General features: G+C 28.7%; 1 protein-coding gene across 1 annotated transcript; it reads right to left on the reverse strand.

Annotated features, from left to right (window-relative positions):
- Nucleotides 1-3849: 3849 nt before the first annotated feature.
- Nucleotides 3850-14670, reverse strand: LOC124957234 (odorant receptor 22c-like). The gene is made up of 5 exons (XM_047514073.1): nucleotides 14133-14670; nucleotides 12418-12517; nucleotides 12219-12329; nucleotides 8285-8402; nucleotides 3850-3911 (listed from the first exon to the last, which is right to left on the reverse strand). Exons 1-5 carry the CDS (start codon nucleotides 14315-14317, stop codon nucleotides 3850-3852), a joined length of 576 nt encoding a protein of 191 aa, XP_047370029.1. The 5' UTR covers nucleotides 14318-14670.
- Between the last annotated feature and the right edge of the window lie 2201 nt (nucleotides 14671-16871).

The following is a 16871-nucleotide window of genomic DNA, read 5'->3' on the forward strand; positions in this document are numbered from 1 at the left end:
TTCATTGGCTTTACTATGGTCAAAGTATATGCGTAACCGGTCGAATTCGATTTATGAAAAAATTCTTGATCGAGAGGTTGTTGAAAGGATATCCGGACCATTAAGTGCATTTATTTTTAGATACATTCGAAAAAAGAGAAGGTAATGTTTCAATGCACGGAGGAAATCGTTAAAGATCCGATGGATTTTTTTCTAAATAGTAATTCTTATTCAACCGTCTTTTTTATTATTCACCGATTTTTATTAATTAAAATTTGAATTCATTCCACTTTTTCAGGAGTTTTAGCAGTTACGAGTCTTACAGAAAGAGGTTCGCTTTTAACTGTACGATCACTTTTAAATCTACTCTACCACTTTTAAATTGATTCATAGATATGGCGATGATTCATAGATTCATCGCCATACATTTTACGAATAATATGTATGGTTTCCGAATACGTATGGCCAAGTTTTTGGCAAAATTTAATGTATTTTCTTTGTGCGATACGTTCAGGCATCGTGAAATGTGACGCTCACGAAATATAACTCAAAAGTTATTTTGAGGTACAAAGTTATAGCACAAAGTCGGGAGAGTTTCTGGAGACAGATCACATATATCTGTGTATGTGTGTGTGTCTGTGGATGTATATATATATACATATACATATACATATACATATACATATACATATATTACTCTATAAAAGAAGTAGATAATTAAACATACAGAAAAGTAATAATATTAATGAAGCAATCAACTAGACTTTGTGATTAAAATCCGAATTACGTGCTATTATTTAAGTTTAATTAACCCTCATTAGACAGATGTCACAAACGTCATTACAAAGTGATAACCAATACTTCCCTATTTGATTATTTCCTTTTTATTAATTTCTTTTTTATATATACACATTCAAGCACTATAATGAATTTTTCTTTGATTTTTATTTTATACAAATATCAGTGTACTGTTTTTCGCTTAGCACGTAGCCCACATTAAGGGGCCAGGCCATCCAGAGCGCTCGAAAAATGAGTTTATTTTTAAAAATCAAACTCAAAAGTATCAAACGATCATTTTTTATTTTTGGCTACATGGTAATTTATAGTTTAACCAATCTGTCGTATAAAAATTATTTTAAAATATTTAAAAATAGCGGTACTGCAGTTGATGCCGTGGAAATCCTACGCCATATAGCAAAATTGAATTGATGCGTCTTTAAGATAGTTACCAAAGTTTAAAACAGCTATTGACGCAAATGTGCATTTCTTTATTGTTCACGGTACTTCCTCTTAAGAATCATGTAACACTATTGAAAACACTTATCCTTGGGAATCTATCGACTAAACAAAACGCATAGTTAAGAAACACATGGCCACCTATGCCTGGGATTAGGCATTCTTAGTAAAGTACCTGGGTTTCGATAATGTGTCGACCCGGCCAATAAATAAACAATAAAAGCAGAAGCCTAGGGTCGGTAAGCTAACGGCTACCTGCGCCTAGCCTTGAAATATCCATTGTCATACTCCAATCACGATCGTTAGAACAAATGGGCACACATGGAATGTTTAAACATTCCAACGAACTATTCCCGACCAATGGGTATTTATTCTTTCCCTTTCCATAGGTCAAACTCCGCCCTTTACCAATCTCATTTAAGTTTACGTGGATAGTTCAAAATAGGCAAAAAAGCAGTCAAATTACATCTTTCAGACTCACTACATCTGAGGAGTCAAGTTCCATCTTTCAGACTCACAACGTCTAAGCTCTCAAGCAATCAGTACAGCTAACTACGCATCATACACAATACACACAAATAATTGTAACTCATCCAATCAAATACACGGTGAGATTTACATATCGCAATTACTTCTCCATTTCTCACGGGATCCTTTAAAGAATGCGCGTTCTCCCATTAATTTGCGGGAATGCGGCGAGCGGTATTTTGCTGACGGCCTGCAATGATATCCTAGCCTAGTGCCGTCGTCCATATTCATCGCAACCAGTGGGTCTATAGTTTGGACAACAAGGACGAGACGGAGGACATTTCCTCCGTGCAAATCGACTGTCATCGTTGGTCCGGTGCGAGAAGCGCATTTTCAAAAACGTTCTTGTCAACAATCAACAAGGCGTTTCTTCTTTCTTACTTCAGATATAAGTATTACTTAAACAAAGTTTACTTTTACACTGAATTATTAAGGTGAATTCAAGGAGTATCCTCGCTACTTTCAAATGATTTCATCTTTGTTTTCATTTTTTGACAACGTTGCTTCTTATATAAATATTCGAACGTCAGCAGTCTGAAGAAAGTAGCTCATGTAATCATAAGAAGGCTGTAACTAGTTATAATAAGTTTCGATTCTTAATGCATTCAATGAAGCACTAAAAGTTCAAGAGATGAGAGTCATTTGAAAGTAATTGTCAACAACAGACGAATAATGAAAGAAGCAGGAAAAAAAGAAAATATATTTATTATTTATTATGCAAGATTGTAGAAATTAATTTTTTTTTCGGTTCGTTCTATTTATCATTCGTACTCTTCCATTCGATCGTACAAAAATGATCGAGAACATTTTGTGATTTTTATTATAAATTTTGAGTAATCTGGAAAGAAAAGAAACGTCGAGTATCAATGATGTCGAATAGAGATTGATTTTCATTTAATTTTTTAAAATACGATAAAGAGTGGATGAAAACTATAATTGAAAGCGATCAGGTGACTCACTGCGTGCAACGTTCGATATTCGCTCTTGTATTGCTAGATTATTGTTCCTAGAGAACTATAGATAGATAATTGTTCCTAGAGGGTTTCGTTAATCTTGCGAAAATACATATAAAAAAGAGCGGAGATAAAAGTCAGTTTTGAATAATTCATTGATATTGTCGAAAGGGGAAATAATAGTTTCAAGTACATTCGATGTACAAAAGAAATAGATTCGAACTCTTTGTGAATTTTTGGGAAGCATAAACGTTACTCCCAAATATATTTGAATTCTAGTTTTGATTAGATTCGAAACTTTCATAATTACTTCGTTGAAATAACGTGACTATTGTCATTACAACTGCGATAATCATTAATTCCTAATTACTCAATTTTCGGCAACCAGAATCGACTTACATTAAAATTTAAAAGTCCGACAATTTAATGGTGGAATCAGGAGTCCAAATTTAACTAACACTTAAAATTCAAGTACTACTTGTAAAAGTTTCGAATTTTTCTATCATCGGACTACTTGAAAAGACATTTTCGAATCTATAAATATTCATTCAGGAGTTCGGAATGAACTTACATCTATAACTTACATGTATATATTGTAAGTACACTTAATCCAATTTTACTCCTTTTCAATAGTAATAGAAATCCCTGAAATGAAACTTGATTATTCAATTGGACTTTGATTATCAAGTATATATTAAACTTAACTATATCCTTAAAAAAATAAAGATCCATCTTCTTTAGAATACAAAGTTATATGAAACAATGAGTAATTATAAGCATTATAATATAATAATATATAACTATAAACATTCCAAGTGAATAATCTAATTCTCTTACCCTTATTTAGTTTTGGTTCTGCTTTTCTGATTTTGTACATACGTAAATGTTCGTCCGTATTGCAAGCATTCTAAAATCAGAAATATTAATGTATTTTTAATTAGCGAACATATAACATTTTTTAAAAATGTAGTTTATATTAGTAAATATTAAAATTAGTAGCGTTATCAACACTCGAAAATAAACGTACTCTGATTTAATCTCGATAAACTCGTCCAACATTTTCTTGTTTATACGTTCCACCAAATCTATCAACCGGTGTCCATTCATTTTTTATAAAATTTCTTGCCATAAATGATCATTTATTCATAAAACTTCACCTCTCTTGATCGCTACACGCATGAATTTCTTCTCTATTTTTCTGCCCATAGATTATTTCTTTAAAAAAAATTAAATAAGAAAAATTTATTTTTGTTTATTTTCAAACAACGCGACCGTTTCGTTTATAAAAGATGGTATTGAATTGTAGAAAGTAAACACAGAATCGTTGGTCAGTGTATCGTCATTTTGAAGCTGTAGTACCAATTATTTGGTAAAAATTATTCGTACTTGCTGTCATGTCTTTCAAAAAAATGATGACGATTATCTTTAGATACCTAATTGCAATTGAGAATATCTTCATTGTATCTGAAAGATTATGTATTTGATAAAACACGCATTAATTTAGATTTTTCCATAATCTTTATACTTTATTTGAATGGGAAAATATTCTGACCGATTAAACAATATCTTGAAAGTTACCTTCGAATATTGGAAATGTTAGCAGAAATTGAGAACAGCATATTTTTAACCAGATCTGAAGTTACTACGTTCACATTTATTGGGTTGTTCGGAAAGTAATTTCGTTTTTTTTTCCCGACAAAGGATTTAATTGTATTTTTTTGCACCTAACTTCACACTTAAGCCGCGTAATCAATATATGTTTTGAGAGCTGATATAGCAAGGCTTGTGTATGAAAAAGTCCAATTGATTCTTCTTCAGTAGTTTTTAGTTGGTGCCCTTTTCAATATGGAGAGCAATAAGCAGCATTTTCGTCATATTTTACTTTTTTACTATAGAAAAGGTAAAAATTCTGTTCAAGCCAGAAAGAAATTAACCGATGTGTATGGAGAAGATGTGTTGACAGTACACCAGTGCCAGAACTGGTTTGCAAAATTTTGATCCGGCGATTTTGATGTCGAAGATGCATCACGTTCGGCCGGTTGAAGTTGATAAAAACACGATAAAGGCATTAGTTGATGCAAATCGGCGAATAACAACACGTGAGATCGGTGAGAGGTTGAATTTATCAAATTCAACTGTTTATGACCACTTGGAAGGCCTGGGTTTAACCTCGAAGCTCGATATATGAGTTCCCCATGTTCTCACGGAGAGAAATTTGTGTCGTCGCGTTGACGTCTGTGATTCGCTTCTCAAACGTCACGAAAATGATCCATTTTTGAAGTCCATCATTACTGGGAACGAAAAATGAGTTGTATATAACAATGTCAAACGCAAGAGATCATGGAGCAAAAAAGGTGAACCGGTTCAATGCATTTCCAAAGCCAATATCCATCAAAAAAAGGTGTTGCTGTCTGTTTGGTGGGTTTTTAAAGAAATCTTTTTTTTTGAGATTTTTCCGGATAATACAACAATTAAGTCGGAAGTATACTGTCATCAGCTGGACAAGCTGAATGATGCACTTCAACAGAAAAAGCCAGAATTAATCAACAGAAAAGGTGTAGTGTTCCTCGAAGATAATGCGAGATCTCATACAAGTTTGGTCACTCGCCAAAAGTTTTTACAACTTGAATGGCATACAATGCCGCACCCACCATATTCTCCAGATCTGGCACTTTCGGATTATTATTTGTTCCGGGAACTGCAAAATTTTTTAGATGGTAAAACCTTTTCTTCAAATGAGGAGGTCAAAAATTACCTCGATCAGTTTTTTGCCAGTAAAGACCAAAAATTTTATGAGCGTAGAATCATGCTGCTACCAGAAAGATGGCAAAAGTTATTGGACCAGAATGGCCAATATATAATCTAACAAAATATTTGTTCATTATACGAAAATTGTCTTTCATTTTCACAAAAAAAAAAAAAAACGAAATTACTTTCTGAACAACCCAATACGTTCACATTTATATTACACAGATGAAGTCATTACCAATCAAATTCTTGGCGATATATTCCACATTTCTTTCACATTTTCGGCTACTGCTTTCGTATACAAATATCATATATATGTTTTCGTATAAATTTATAAAATCAGAAATACCAATGTATTATTAATCAACGAGCATATAAAACTTTCTTTTAAATATAATTTTCATTGGTAAATATTAAAATTAATATAAATGCTCGGTCGATATCCAAAGATAAACGTACTTTGGTTTAATAACAAAAAGCATGTCCAGTAATACCTTGTTCATACATTTCATCAAATTTATTAACTTACCAGCGTTCATTGACGAAGAGAAACTTTCATAAAGTTTCTCTACGATCGAATTGAGGAGAAAATTAGAAAAATTCGCTGAAGTCGCAAATATTTGATTGAAAAGTCCTGGTGATCATCGATAAATGCAAAATGTCTGAGTAATTTTAAAATGGGACATCTGTATGGCTTCTATTATAATTATATGAGAAAATGTCCAAGAAAGGAATTATTTGATTCGATGGGCATGCATTATGATACGAATATCATATTTTTATCAAAGTGATTATTTTCGAGGTATTAAAATATGAAAATATCTTCAAGTGGAAGTCCATATTTTTAATAAAAAAAGGGTCAGGACGAATTAAATGATTTATAATACTATGGGTTTCATATGATAATCAGTAAAAAAAAAAATAAAATTAGAATATTTGGGAAATTTATTCAAATAATGAGATATTATATATTTATCTATTGTTCAATAATAAAATAATGAAATAGTAAAAAGATTAATGAAAGAAAACTTATTCTACAAATTGCTCAATATAGATTCGTCATTTTAACTTAGCAACGTGTGAAATGAAATCAAGATTGAGGTGATACATATACAGCGTGTCACACATAATTGGAATAGGCTGAATCGAATTCGAGTAATGGTTGAAAATAAAAAAAAAAAAATTTATAAGTCAAAGTTGAATTGTATTGGACGATGCATAATACGCAAATGATTTTATACATTTTTGTGCATCGGTATATCAGAATAATGCAACTGCACTTTTTTTTTCAACAGAAATCTATATTTCTATCTGCACCAATTGATGCAGTTTTTTTTTTATCTTTTAGATAAAAGTATTAACTGATTTATGTCCTACACATATACGTTAAGAAGTTATTACCTGTTCATTAACATTTGACGACAGACCTAAATAATTCAAAAAAATCTAACTACGATAACTTATAAGTTTATATCGTAATGACATCATTATTATATAATTATATATCGACTTTAATCCGATTAAAGGAATGGACTATATAATTGAACAGATAATATTAATATTACAGATAATATTAAAAAAGATAATATTAATAAAAGCAACCAGCTGAGCTAGACTTTTCGGCTAAAATTAGATCTATATGCACTTATAAACATTCAGACTGTATTATAGAATAAAACAATTAACATGTGATATATGTTAAATAATGTATCAAGGAGCAATTTAAAAATACTTTATCATATGAATATATTCCAAAAATTAATTTCATAGAAATTGCAGCAGATATTATAATTAAATCAATCACGAATTTATCATTACGATTGATTGATAAAAGTGTCTTTAAAATTTTAATTGAATACGATCACAACAAAATTAGATGAGAATTGTTATACAATGAGAATATAAAAATCATTCTCTTTATCATACTTTTATGTTTCTTTCCATTTTATTTTTCCGAAGGATCATTTTATTTTTCTGATAAATGTACCGCGAATGAGCCGATCATACTTCGTGGTAAACTCCATTTAATCGTGGAAGAAGGCGGGGGATGGAGAAGCACCGTGACTGTTCGTTTACACGGATAGTTTTATTAATTGTTAATAAATTTATATCGAGGTACGCTCAATTGCGGAATGTTTTATCGTAGGATTCAAGTTATTTAATTATTTTCGATACTGCAATCGTACGTTCTTTCTGAATTACAAGAATTTGTTAAACAATCGACAAATGTATAATAAAGTAAGTGTATATTTTTTCCTTTAATACATTTTATTAATTCATGTTCTATATAATTTATAGTAAAATAAATATTGAGAGAATATTTTTAAATTTGTTTATGAGACGATCTGTTGAAATTGTATTTCTTTTTTTTTTTTTTTTTTTTATAGAATGAATAATTTGAGTCTATGTGGAGTATTAAAGTAAAATTAATAAGTTGATTAATAATTAGTTCAAAAAGAGGTTCAATTGCAACATAATTGTTTCAGTTTAACAAAAATTTGATTGAAACATATAAACGTCGTAATAAATGATCTAGATCATATCTATGTATCAATTTTTTTCTTTTCTTTTCTTTTCTTTTTCTTTTTCTTTTTCTTTTTCTTTTTTTTTTCTCGAAGAAAATCAATTGACTGTAAGTGGATAAGAAAAAAAATCTTCATAGAACATTTCGTAATAAAGAGAGATATCCCATCGAAGTTTTAATAATCTGTAAAACAAGGTACAAGGAATATATTGAATTGTCAATTCATATATATGTTAGATTTGTAAAAAGAAGAAAAGAAGAAAAAAAGAAATACTTACGTCGGTAAAAGTGGCCAATGATAGAACGAAGAATTTACCAGAAGTCAGTTGTTGTGGTTTCTTCATACGTAGCATACAAATATACATCATTTTTAGGTTGATCGGTGAAATATTATACCATTCGTAACGATAAAATGCGTTGCTCAGACCCATACTCTAAATTTGTAAAATAATTTCAATGGTGAGTATCGAGTGATCGATCTAATACAGTGTCTTATCGAATTTGATCAAAATATATTTTTCAAATATTATACCTATAAATCATTAATTTTTTTTTTTTAATAAATAAATAAATTCCTAATTCAACTTAAGACTTTGACATACGAGGACGTTGTTGTATTTTATAAATCAGATTGTAAATTTATTCCTTTGAACAGAAAAGAAAAATTTCTATTATTCCAAAACAAAATGGTGAACTATCCACCTTCAAAGAAATACGTACGACATTGCACGTTGTTTCATTTTCGATCGGGATTTAACGCAAGAATCTCAACAACAAAAAATTTGTTACGTTCAAATCGACTGTTATCTGTCGTAACTTATTACCGTAATCATATTAATCGTAACAGGATAGCAAATTTTATATATGTTTTTTACGAAACAACATTTTTCAGGTTGAACATAAATTTTTCTCAATAATCATTGTGCTGGTTGAATTGAAACTTTACACACATATCGAAAGTGAATTTGTCCTTAGATAAAACTATAATAATATATTAAAATCTATAATGAAACTATAAATTAAAACTATAATAATACGATCTAGATAAATTAGAATTATCCACCTCTTTGTTTAAGTTGAAAATTAAAAAAAAAAAAAAAGAAAAAATAAGTCAAACCTCAAGTTTCAAAATAATTGATTTCAATCAAAGTGTTCCAATTTGCTTAGTTACAGTCCGAAACGTAGCTAAACTCTTACAGATTGAAAAAATCCTTGGTTTCTATTTTTTTTTTAAACAACGAGAACCATTGTAATTCGTATACTCAATTAAACCAGCATTTCACATGATCTGCACATTGGCATATAAGTCGTATATTTTTCAATAAAATAACTCATCAGAATTTGAATTGTTAGTTTAAATATTACTAAATATGTGTGCCATATCTTCGTATAGATTCAATAGTTCTCAAAAAAAATTAATTCCTATAAAACATCTTAAAAACGGGTGTATAAAATAAATTGTTGCTTTAAGAGATCTGACAACCCTAGAAGTTTGAAAAAATCGTTTTTTTTTTTTTTTTGCATTTTTATTAACTTTGAAGCTTTGCAATTTAAGCCATATCCAATATGAAAATTCGAAAAATTAATGGAGTTATAGGCGTTTCTAGATAGAACGATCGGGCAGCTGCAAGCAGTGAGTCTCTCGGTTAGAACTGTATGTACCTATTCTATTATGTTCTTTTTTATGTGTATGCAATTCTAAATTTTGTCACAGTTTTTTTTCCGATCAGTACATTGTGAAGTGTAAGGCATGCAACGGTGACATCAAGTTCATGGAATCGAGTATTCGTGGACTCGGTTTTACATTGGCGATTTCATGTGACTCCTGTGAACCAATCAGTGTTAATTCTAATCCTCTCATAAAAAATAAAACAAATGAATTATTTTAGTATACCAATTATTAGGAATTGATTTACGAGGAATAGAAACAATTTATAGAATTATAGATTTACCGAAAGCGAAGTCGTTTTACGATATAGTCATTGAACCCATTCATACTGTTACTGAGAGTGTGTGCAACATTTCAATATAAAGTTCTGTGAAGGAGAAACAAGAATTGAGAAGCAGAAATGGGAAAAGGCTCAGATTTGATTACTCCTGGAGATAGAAATTATTTAGGCAAATGAGACTTCACCTCGCTTTACGACTTATCGATGATTATTGGATATTACTCGGATAAAGTGATAGATTTAACAGTTAAATCTTCTGCAATGTTTGTGTACAATGGCTATAAAAGCATTCTGTCATTGATAAACATGATGCATCTGCAAATCAGGCATCGTTGCTACGAATTTTTGTTGACAAGCAACGTTGCCATACCAAGCACAAGAAAATACAAACGACGCTCGCCAAGCTCTCAGATCATCTCAGAAAAGATATCAAGGTGCTCATTCTGCTGCTGAAGAAATGTTTATGGGCCAGGAATCGCTGATTAAATATGAGCAAAAAAAAACATTTTATCAGCCAAATAACCGGGTACACTTTCTTTTGCGTTTTTTTCGAATGTACGTTTTTCGATCTAACCGGAAAGAAATCTCGGAAACTACAGGACTGATAGGCTTAAAATCTGGAAACAATATTGTTAGATATATTGTCTACAATGTAATGGGTTGTTCGGAAAGTAATTTCGTTTTTTTTTTTGTGAAAATGAAAAACAATTTTCGTATAATGAACAAATATTTTATTAAATTATATATTGGCCATTCTGGTCCGATAATTTTTGCCATCTTTCTGGTAGTAGCATGATTCTATGCTCATAAAATTTTTGGTGTTTGCTGGCAAAAAACTGATCGACAGCAACACCTTTTTTTGATGGATATTGGCTTTGGAAATGCATTGAACTGGTTCACCTTTTTTGCTCCATGATCTCTTGCGTTTGACATTGTTATATACAACCCATTTTTCGTTCCCAGTAATGATGGGCTTTAAAAATGGATCATTTTCGTGACGTTTGAGAAGCAAATCACAGACGTCAACGCGACGACACAAATTTCTCTCATGGGGAACTCATATATCGAGCTTCGAGGTTAAACCCAGACCTTCCAAGTGGTCATAAACAGTTGAATTTGATAAATTCAACCTCTCACCGATCTCACGTGTTGTTATTCGCCGGTTTGCATCAACTAATGCCTTTATCGTGTTTTTATCAACTTCAACCGGTCTTCCAGAACGTGGTGGATCTTCGACATCAAAATTGCCGGATCGAAATTTTGCAAACCAGTTCTGACACTGGCGTACTGTCAACACATCTTCTCCATACACATTGGATAAATTCTTTCTGGCTGGAACAGCATTTTTACCTTTTCTATAGTAAAAAAGTAAAATATGACGAAAATGCTGCTTATTGCTCTCCATATTGAAAAGGGCACCAACCAAAAACTACTGCGTAGAATCAATTGGACTTTTTCATACACAAGCCTTGCTATATCAGCTCTCAAAACATATAATGATTACGCGGCTTAAGTGTGAAGTTGGGTGCAAAAAAATACAATTAAATCCTTTGTCAGGGAAAAAAAGCGAAATTACTTTCCGAATTGCTTATGATTTTTGCGATACGTTAATTATTTTTTTAAATATTAATTTTTCTGTTATCAAATTTTTGTGCAACAATAGTGTTTTGTACCGCTCATTTCTCAAGGCAGGAAAAAATTTGTATGCTACTTTATACCCAGAATATTCACGAATAAAAAAATAATTTTTTTTCTTCATATGCGCCATTACAGAGATTTACTTCTAGTCAGCGACGAGCGTTACAGCGTAGGATTCCTACAGCATCAGTTGTAGTGCCGATATATATTATTCAATATTTTTCAATAATTTTTGTATGACAGATTGCTTAAGCTATAAATTACCATGTGGCCAAGAATATAAAATTCGGTTGATACTTTTGAGTTTGTAGATTTTTAAAAATAAACTCATTTTCCGAGCACTCTGGGTGGTCAGACCTCTTATTCTCAAAGGGAATATACTACCTTAACATTAAGCAAATGGTTGAATGTTAAATTTTTGTCAAAATTAAATTTGAATCAGTTTTAAAGTTCAAAATCGTCGGATTAATTAATCAATCATTTTGTTCGAAAATAATTATTTTTCTGTTCTTTTTTTGTGATTTAACTACAAATAAATAAATGAAGATATATTTATGAATAAATAATGGCTAGAAATTGAATCGTTAAAAGTAACCAAAAAAATGTTATTGATAGTCAAGTTAAATAAGACACCTTGTATTATGTTAATTAAATCTCAATTACTTCTTGAATGAGACACTCGCCGATGTAACAATAAATAAATAGTGTACTCAAGACGTTAAAGGCGTATAAAAAGAATAAAAATGGTGTTAGTCCTTCTTGGTTTACGGAACCCTGAAAAAAAAAGGAAAAGGAAAAGAAAAATATAAATATTACAGATATTCATTACATTCGTCCATTATAGATCATATGTAATACGTACTGCTAGTGTATTGTAACCTGATATACAAAGGTGGAACGTAGTTCCCGTCAATTGTTGTAATATCATTATATTAAAGTTATCTTCCAAACATTCTGCTTGTCTAAAACATGTCGAATAAATTATTTCAGATATTTAGATAAAACAATATGATATTTATATTATAATATAAATTAAATATAAAAAAATATTCGTAATTCGTTACGGACTATGAATTTTTCGTTTATCAATATATTTTTTATCTACAGCGTATTAATTAAAATATTGTTTAATCTTAGTTTTCATAATCGAATTCGTTTCAAATATCTTTTATTAGATTAATATCAATATATTAGAAGGACGTTCGAGGAAATTTAGGGCAATCATGCAATTATTAAATATTCGCCATATAAGAATTGTACTTTTGGATCTTTGTCGATGTAAAATTTAGTCATTTAAAATTTCAATCTTTTTGGTTATCAATTTTTCAATTATTTTTTTTTAATATATTCAAATGCGACCACTTTTATTCGTTGTATTATCAATAAATATAAAATTTCCTATTTTCTTCCCTAATGAGAGTTGAATATATTCAATGTCGAAGTAGAAATTACATTTTAAATATTTCATTAAAAAAATTCACATTGGACCGAAGTAATAATTACACTTTTTCGAAAAAGTAAAATCTTTCCTTTAACCCTCTCTTGAATCGTATATTTTTGAAGTCACATACATAGATATATATACATATATATATATGTACAAAAGTGTCCGCATTTTAAAAATCTTACAATTATAAAATTATTTCTTAATTTGTATACAAAACTTTCAACTTTTTTATTTTTGTATCGTAATTTTAGATATAACAGGTGTCCAAATTATAGCATTAAAAATTTTTATCTCAAGAAACAATGACATTTTACAGCAAAATTGTTCGGACAGAGATTACCTTCGATTTCGAAGAGAGAAATAATATAATATTTCTTTTCTTTTTTATTTAATGGAATATTTCAAGATCATTTCAATATCTATTTTATCTTTTATTTTTTTTTATTTTTATTTTAATTTTTGTTTTTATTTATTTATTTATTTTTTTTTTCTTTTTTTTTTTTTTGAATAGGTTATCATTACTTTTTGTAATGGTAAGGATATTCTACGTAAGAAAGGAATAAGTAACCTTCTAATAAGTCTGAAATAATTTTTATAGATAGTTAATAATTTTATTAATTTCATTTCTTTTGATTTTTATTGTAATATATTAATAACTATAGCTACACTATTATAATTCGTCGAATTTTAATTACTTTTTGATTTTTGCTAAAGCAACGCACGAAACGAACACGATATTAATGATTCGACTATATTTAAGTGTTTCTAAATATTATTAAAAAAACAAAATTTGAAAGCAACAGTTTTTCAATATTACCGATAATGTATAATTTTTATTGTCGACTAATCATAACTTTCATGAATAACCAAAAATTTAATTTAATTTATTGTATATTATTAAAAATTTTATTATACTATTATTAAACATTTAATAAAGAAACATGTGTTCTGATAATTTATACGATTTTAATTATTTATTAAAAAAAAAATAAAAAAAAAAAAAAATAATCGTTCGAATATAGGACTTTAAATGACACCACTGCATATAAAACGCACTGTGTCCATTTCTTAACTAATATCTTTTATTGAAAAATAAATACTAATTAAAATATTACATATTTTGGGTTTACCTTATCAATTTATTATGTCGAAATACCAATGTCTTGATATTAAGCCGAAAACTATTACAGTCATCGAGAATTTCTCTAATCTTGCAGCTGAGAATTCCAAATTGTGCCGTAATGTGAATAGCCAGATGTGTAAATAAACAATCGAATCCAACATAACCAATTACGACAATCGGTACGATTAACATCTGATAGAGGCAGATACAAAAGTAGACCCTAGTATCATCAATATTGATAATAACTCGTGTTTTGTATGGTAGTGTGTAACCCAATGATGAGTTTCTTATTGCTATAACGAATTAAAAAAATGTATATACATATACATACAAATGTGTGTGTATGTGTGTATATACTGAGTTAAGCTACATCTTTGAAAGTATTAAAGATCGAGTATTAAAATATTGAAATAATTCAGCAAGTTTGAAATTGAAATAACATCCAAAATTAATAATTTTCAGATAATAATAATAATATTATTGACATGTTTTACAGATGATGAAAAACTGCATCGATTAATGAATTTAAAATTAGAGTTTTATTAAAAAAAAAAAAAAAAAAAAAAAAAAAAAAAAAAAAAAAAAAAAAGTACACTTGCATTGATTACAACTGCACCGATGCACAAAAATCCATGAAAGTTTAACAGAACTATACAACGTTTAATACCATTTAATTTTGTGACATGATATTGTTCTCGATCTCCAATACTTTCAAAGATATAGTTCGGCTAAATTCGATATACGTCCAGGAACATCCTTTTATATATATGAGCCGTTTATTTTGAAAGTGGCCTAACTCCATTTACCTTCAAATCGAGATATTTAAGTGTTTGCGTTTCAATGAATTTAAAAATATACGTATAGGATACTAATGAGTCATACTACTTAAGTGTATCTAAGGATGTTAAATTTATAGTTCCTATTAAAATAGTGGCAATTATTAAGTGAATAATATGCGTTTTCTTATCAAGAATGGAGTTAGGTCACTTTCAAAATTAACAATCAGATTCATTATAAAATTTGAAGGTGCCCAAGTCCATACAACATAATTTAATATGCTTCAAATTGAAAAAAACAATACTCAATTTATTTTACATATTTTTAAAACACTTCGAAAACATAATTTAAGCGATTCAAAACATTGTTTAACTACATAACTACAGAAAATTACAAACATAAATTTATTACAAAACAATGTACTACTCATCTAGATTTTATGTGTGTGAAAGGGATTTGAAGAAATCATGATGTTCCGTTGGTATATATCGTAATAGGTCAATTATGTCCTTGAATTTTGCTGTTGTAATATGTCTGATATTTTTATACAGTGGTGTCAATACAATATTTTCGAACTTTCTTGATCTACCCCGACGTGGTAATAAATTCAGAACTTTAACATTTTCATTTTCATTCATTGATTTAAGTATAAATGGAGTTAGGCCACTTTCAAAATAAGCAATTAAATTATTGAACTAACTCTGAAAACTTATGTGTCAATATTTTCAAAATAAACGGCTCATATTATATATATATATATATATATATATATATATATATATATATATATATAATATGTAATTATATATATATATACATGTATATGTATAAAATGTTCTTATAAAAAGTGTCCTCTAAGGATTGTTATTAAATTTAGTAATTTTTTTTTTTTTTGATAAGAAATACTACGATTTTGTTTTCGAAGGAGATGGGGCCTTATTATAAATTCACCCATTTTGGGTTAAATTTTTCAAATATTTTAAATGGCAATAGAAATTATATGAAAGATATTTTTATTCGTTTTACAGAAAGGCTATTTTGGAAATTTTTAATCAATTATTTCCAAAAAAATGTGTTTCGAAATTTCAGGTTGAAAAGTATATTTATTTTATTAAATATAAAAAATATATATTGTTGAACGCTATTGCAGTAATGAAATACTTTCTTAATTTTAATTACTTATGCATATTTTTGCTGAAGTTCTTCTAATAAAGCCGTTTAGATTTATATATTCAGAATTATAAATATCCCAATAGAAATACAAAATAAAATAGCGTAAACGATTGGGAAAAATTTGGATTAAAAATTGCCGGAGTTGCATCAAATGAAATGCATAAATCTAGCTCACAAATAAATCAAAGAACGACTCTACGGTCAAATTATTTAATTAAATGTTTAATAAAATAAAAACTGTATTCAACCTGAAACTTCGAAATGCATTGTCTCGGTGATTATTGAATCAAAATTTAACAAAAAATAAAATAAAATAAAATCAAATCAAAAAAATTGACACCATTGTAAAGAGAATTAAAATACCTTTCAAATATTATGCCACTTGATTTCTATTGCCATTTTAGATATTTCATAGGAATTGTCAATTTCTTTCAGATGATTAGCTCAAAGTGGGTGAATATATGATAAGGACTTGTTCTCCTTAAACATGTAATTGACCTGTCCAAGCGGTTTTCGAAAAAATCATTATATTTCTAATAATCTAATATCTCTGTATATTAATATACATATATATGTACAATATATACTAGATATTTTACACAAAAATTAATTAAATGAAAATTCAATGATAATAAATAAACAATTCACAATTAATAATTAAATCACAATTAAACGACAATTATAAGTGATCATAGATTATTAAGAAAAAAAAAAAAAAAAAAAAAAAAGACAACTATATTAAAAAATATTCTTATTTAAAATTCCTTTTAAATATATAAATATTTTGAACCTATTT

Source organism: Vespa velutina, chromosome 25 (assembly GCF_912470025.1).
Source record: "Vespa velutina chromosome 25, iVesVel2.1, whole genome shotgun sequence".
NCBI classification, from domain to species: Eukaryota; Metazoa; Arthropoda; class Insecta; order Hymenoptera; family Vespidae; genus Vespa; species Vespa velutina.

Bases quoted from the DNA above. Each gene is read 5' to 3' on its own strand.
- LOC124957234 (XM_047514073.1), bottom strand. From the start codon at position 14,317: ATGTTAATCGTACCGATTGTCGTAATTGGTTATGTTGGATTCGATTGT. The intron at 12,518-14,132 runs GTAAACCCAAAA...GACATGTTTTAG, and splicing joins CGACATAATAAATTGATAAG to ACAAGCAGAATGTTTGGAAG. The intron at 12,330-12,417 runs GTACGTATTACA...TTTTTTTTTCAG, and splicing joins CAGGTTACAATACACTAGCA to GGTTCCGTAAACCAAGAAGG.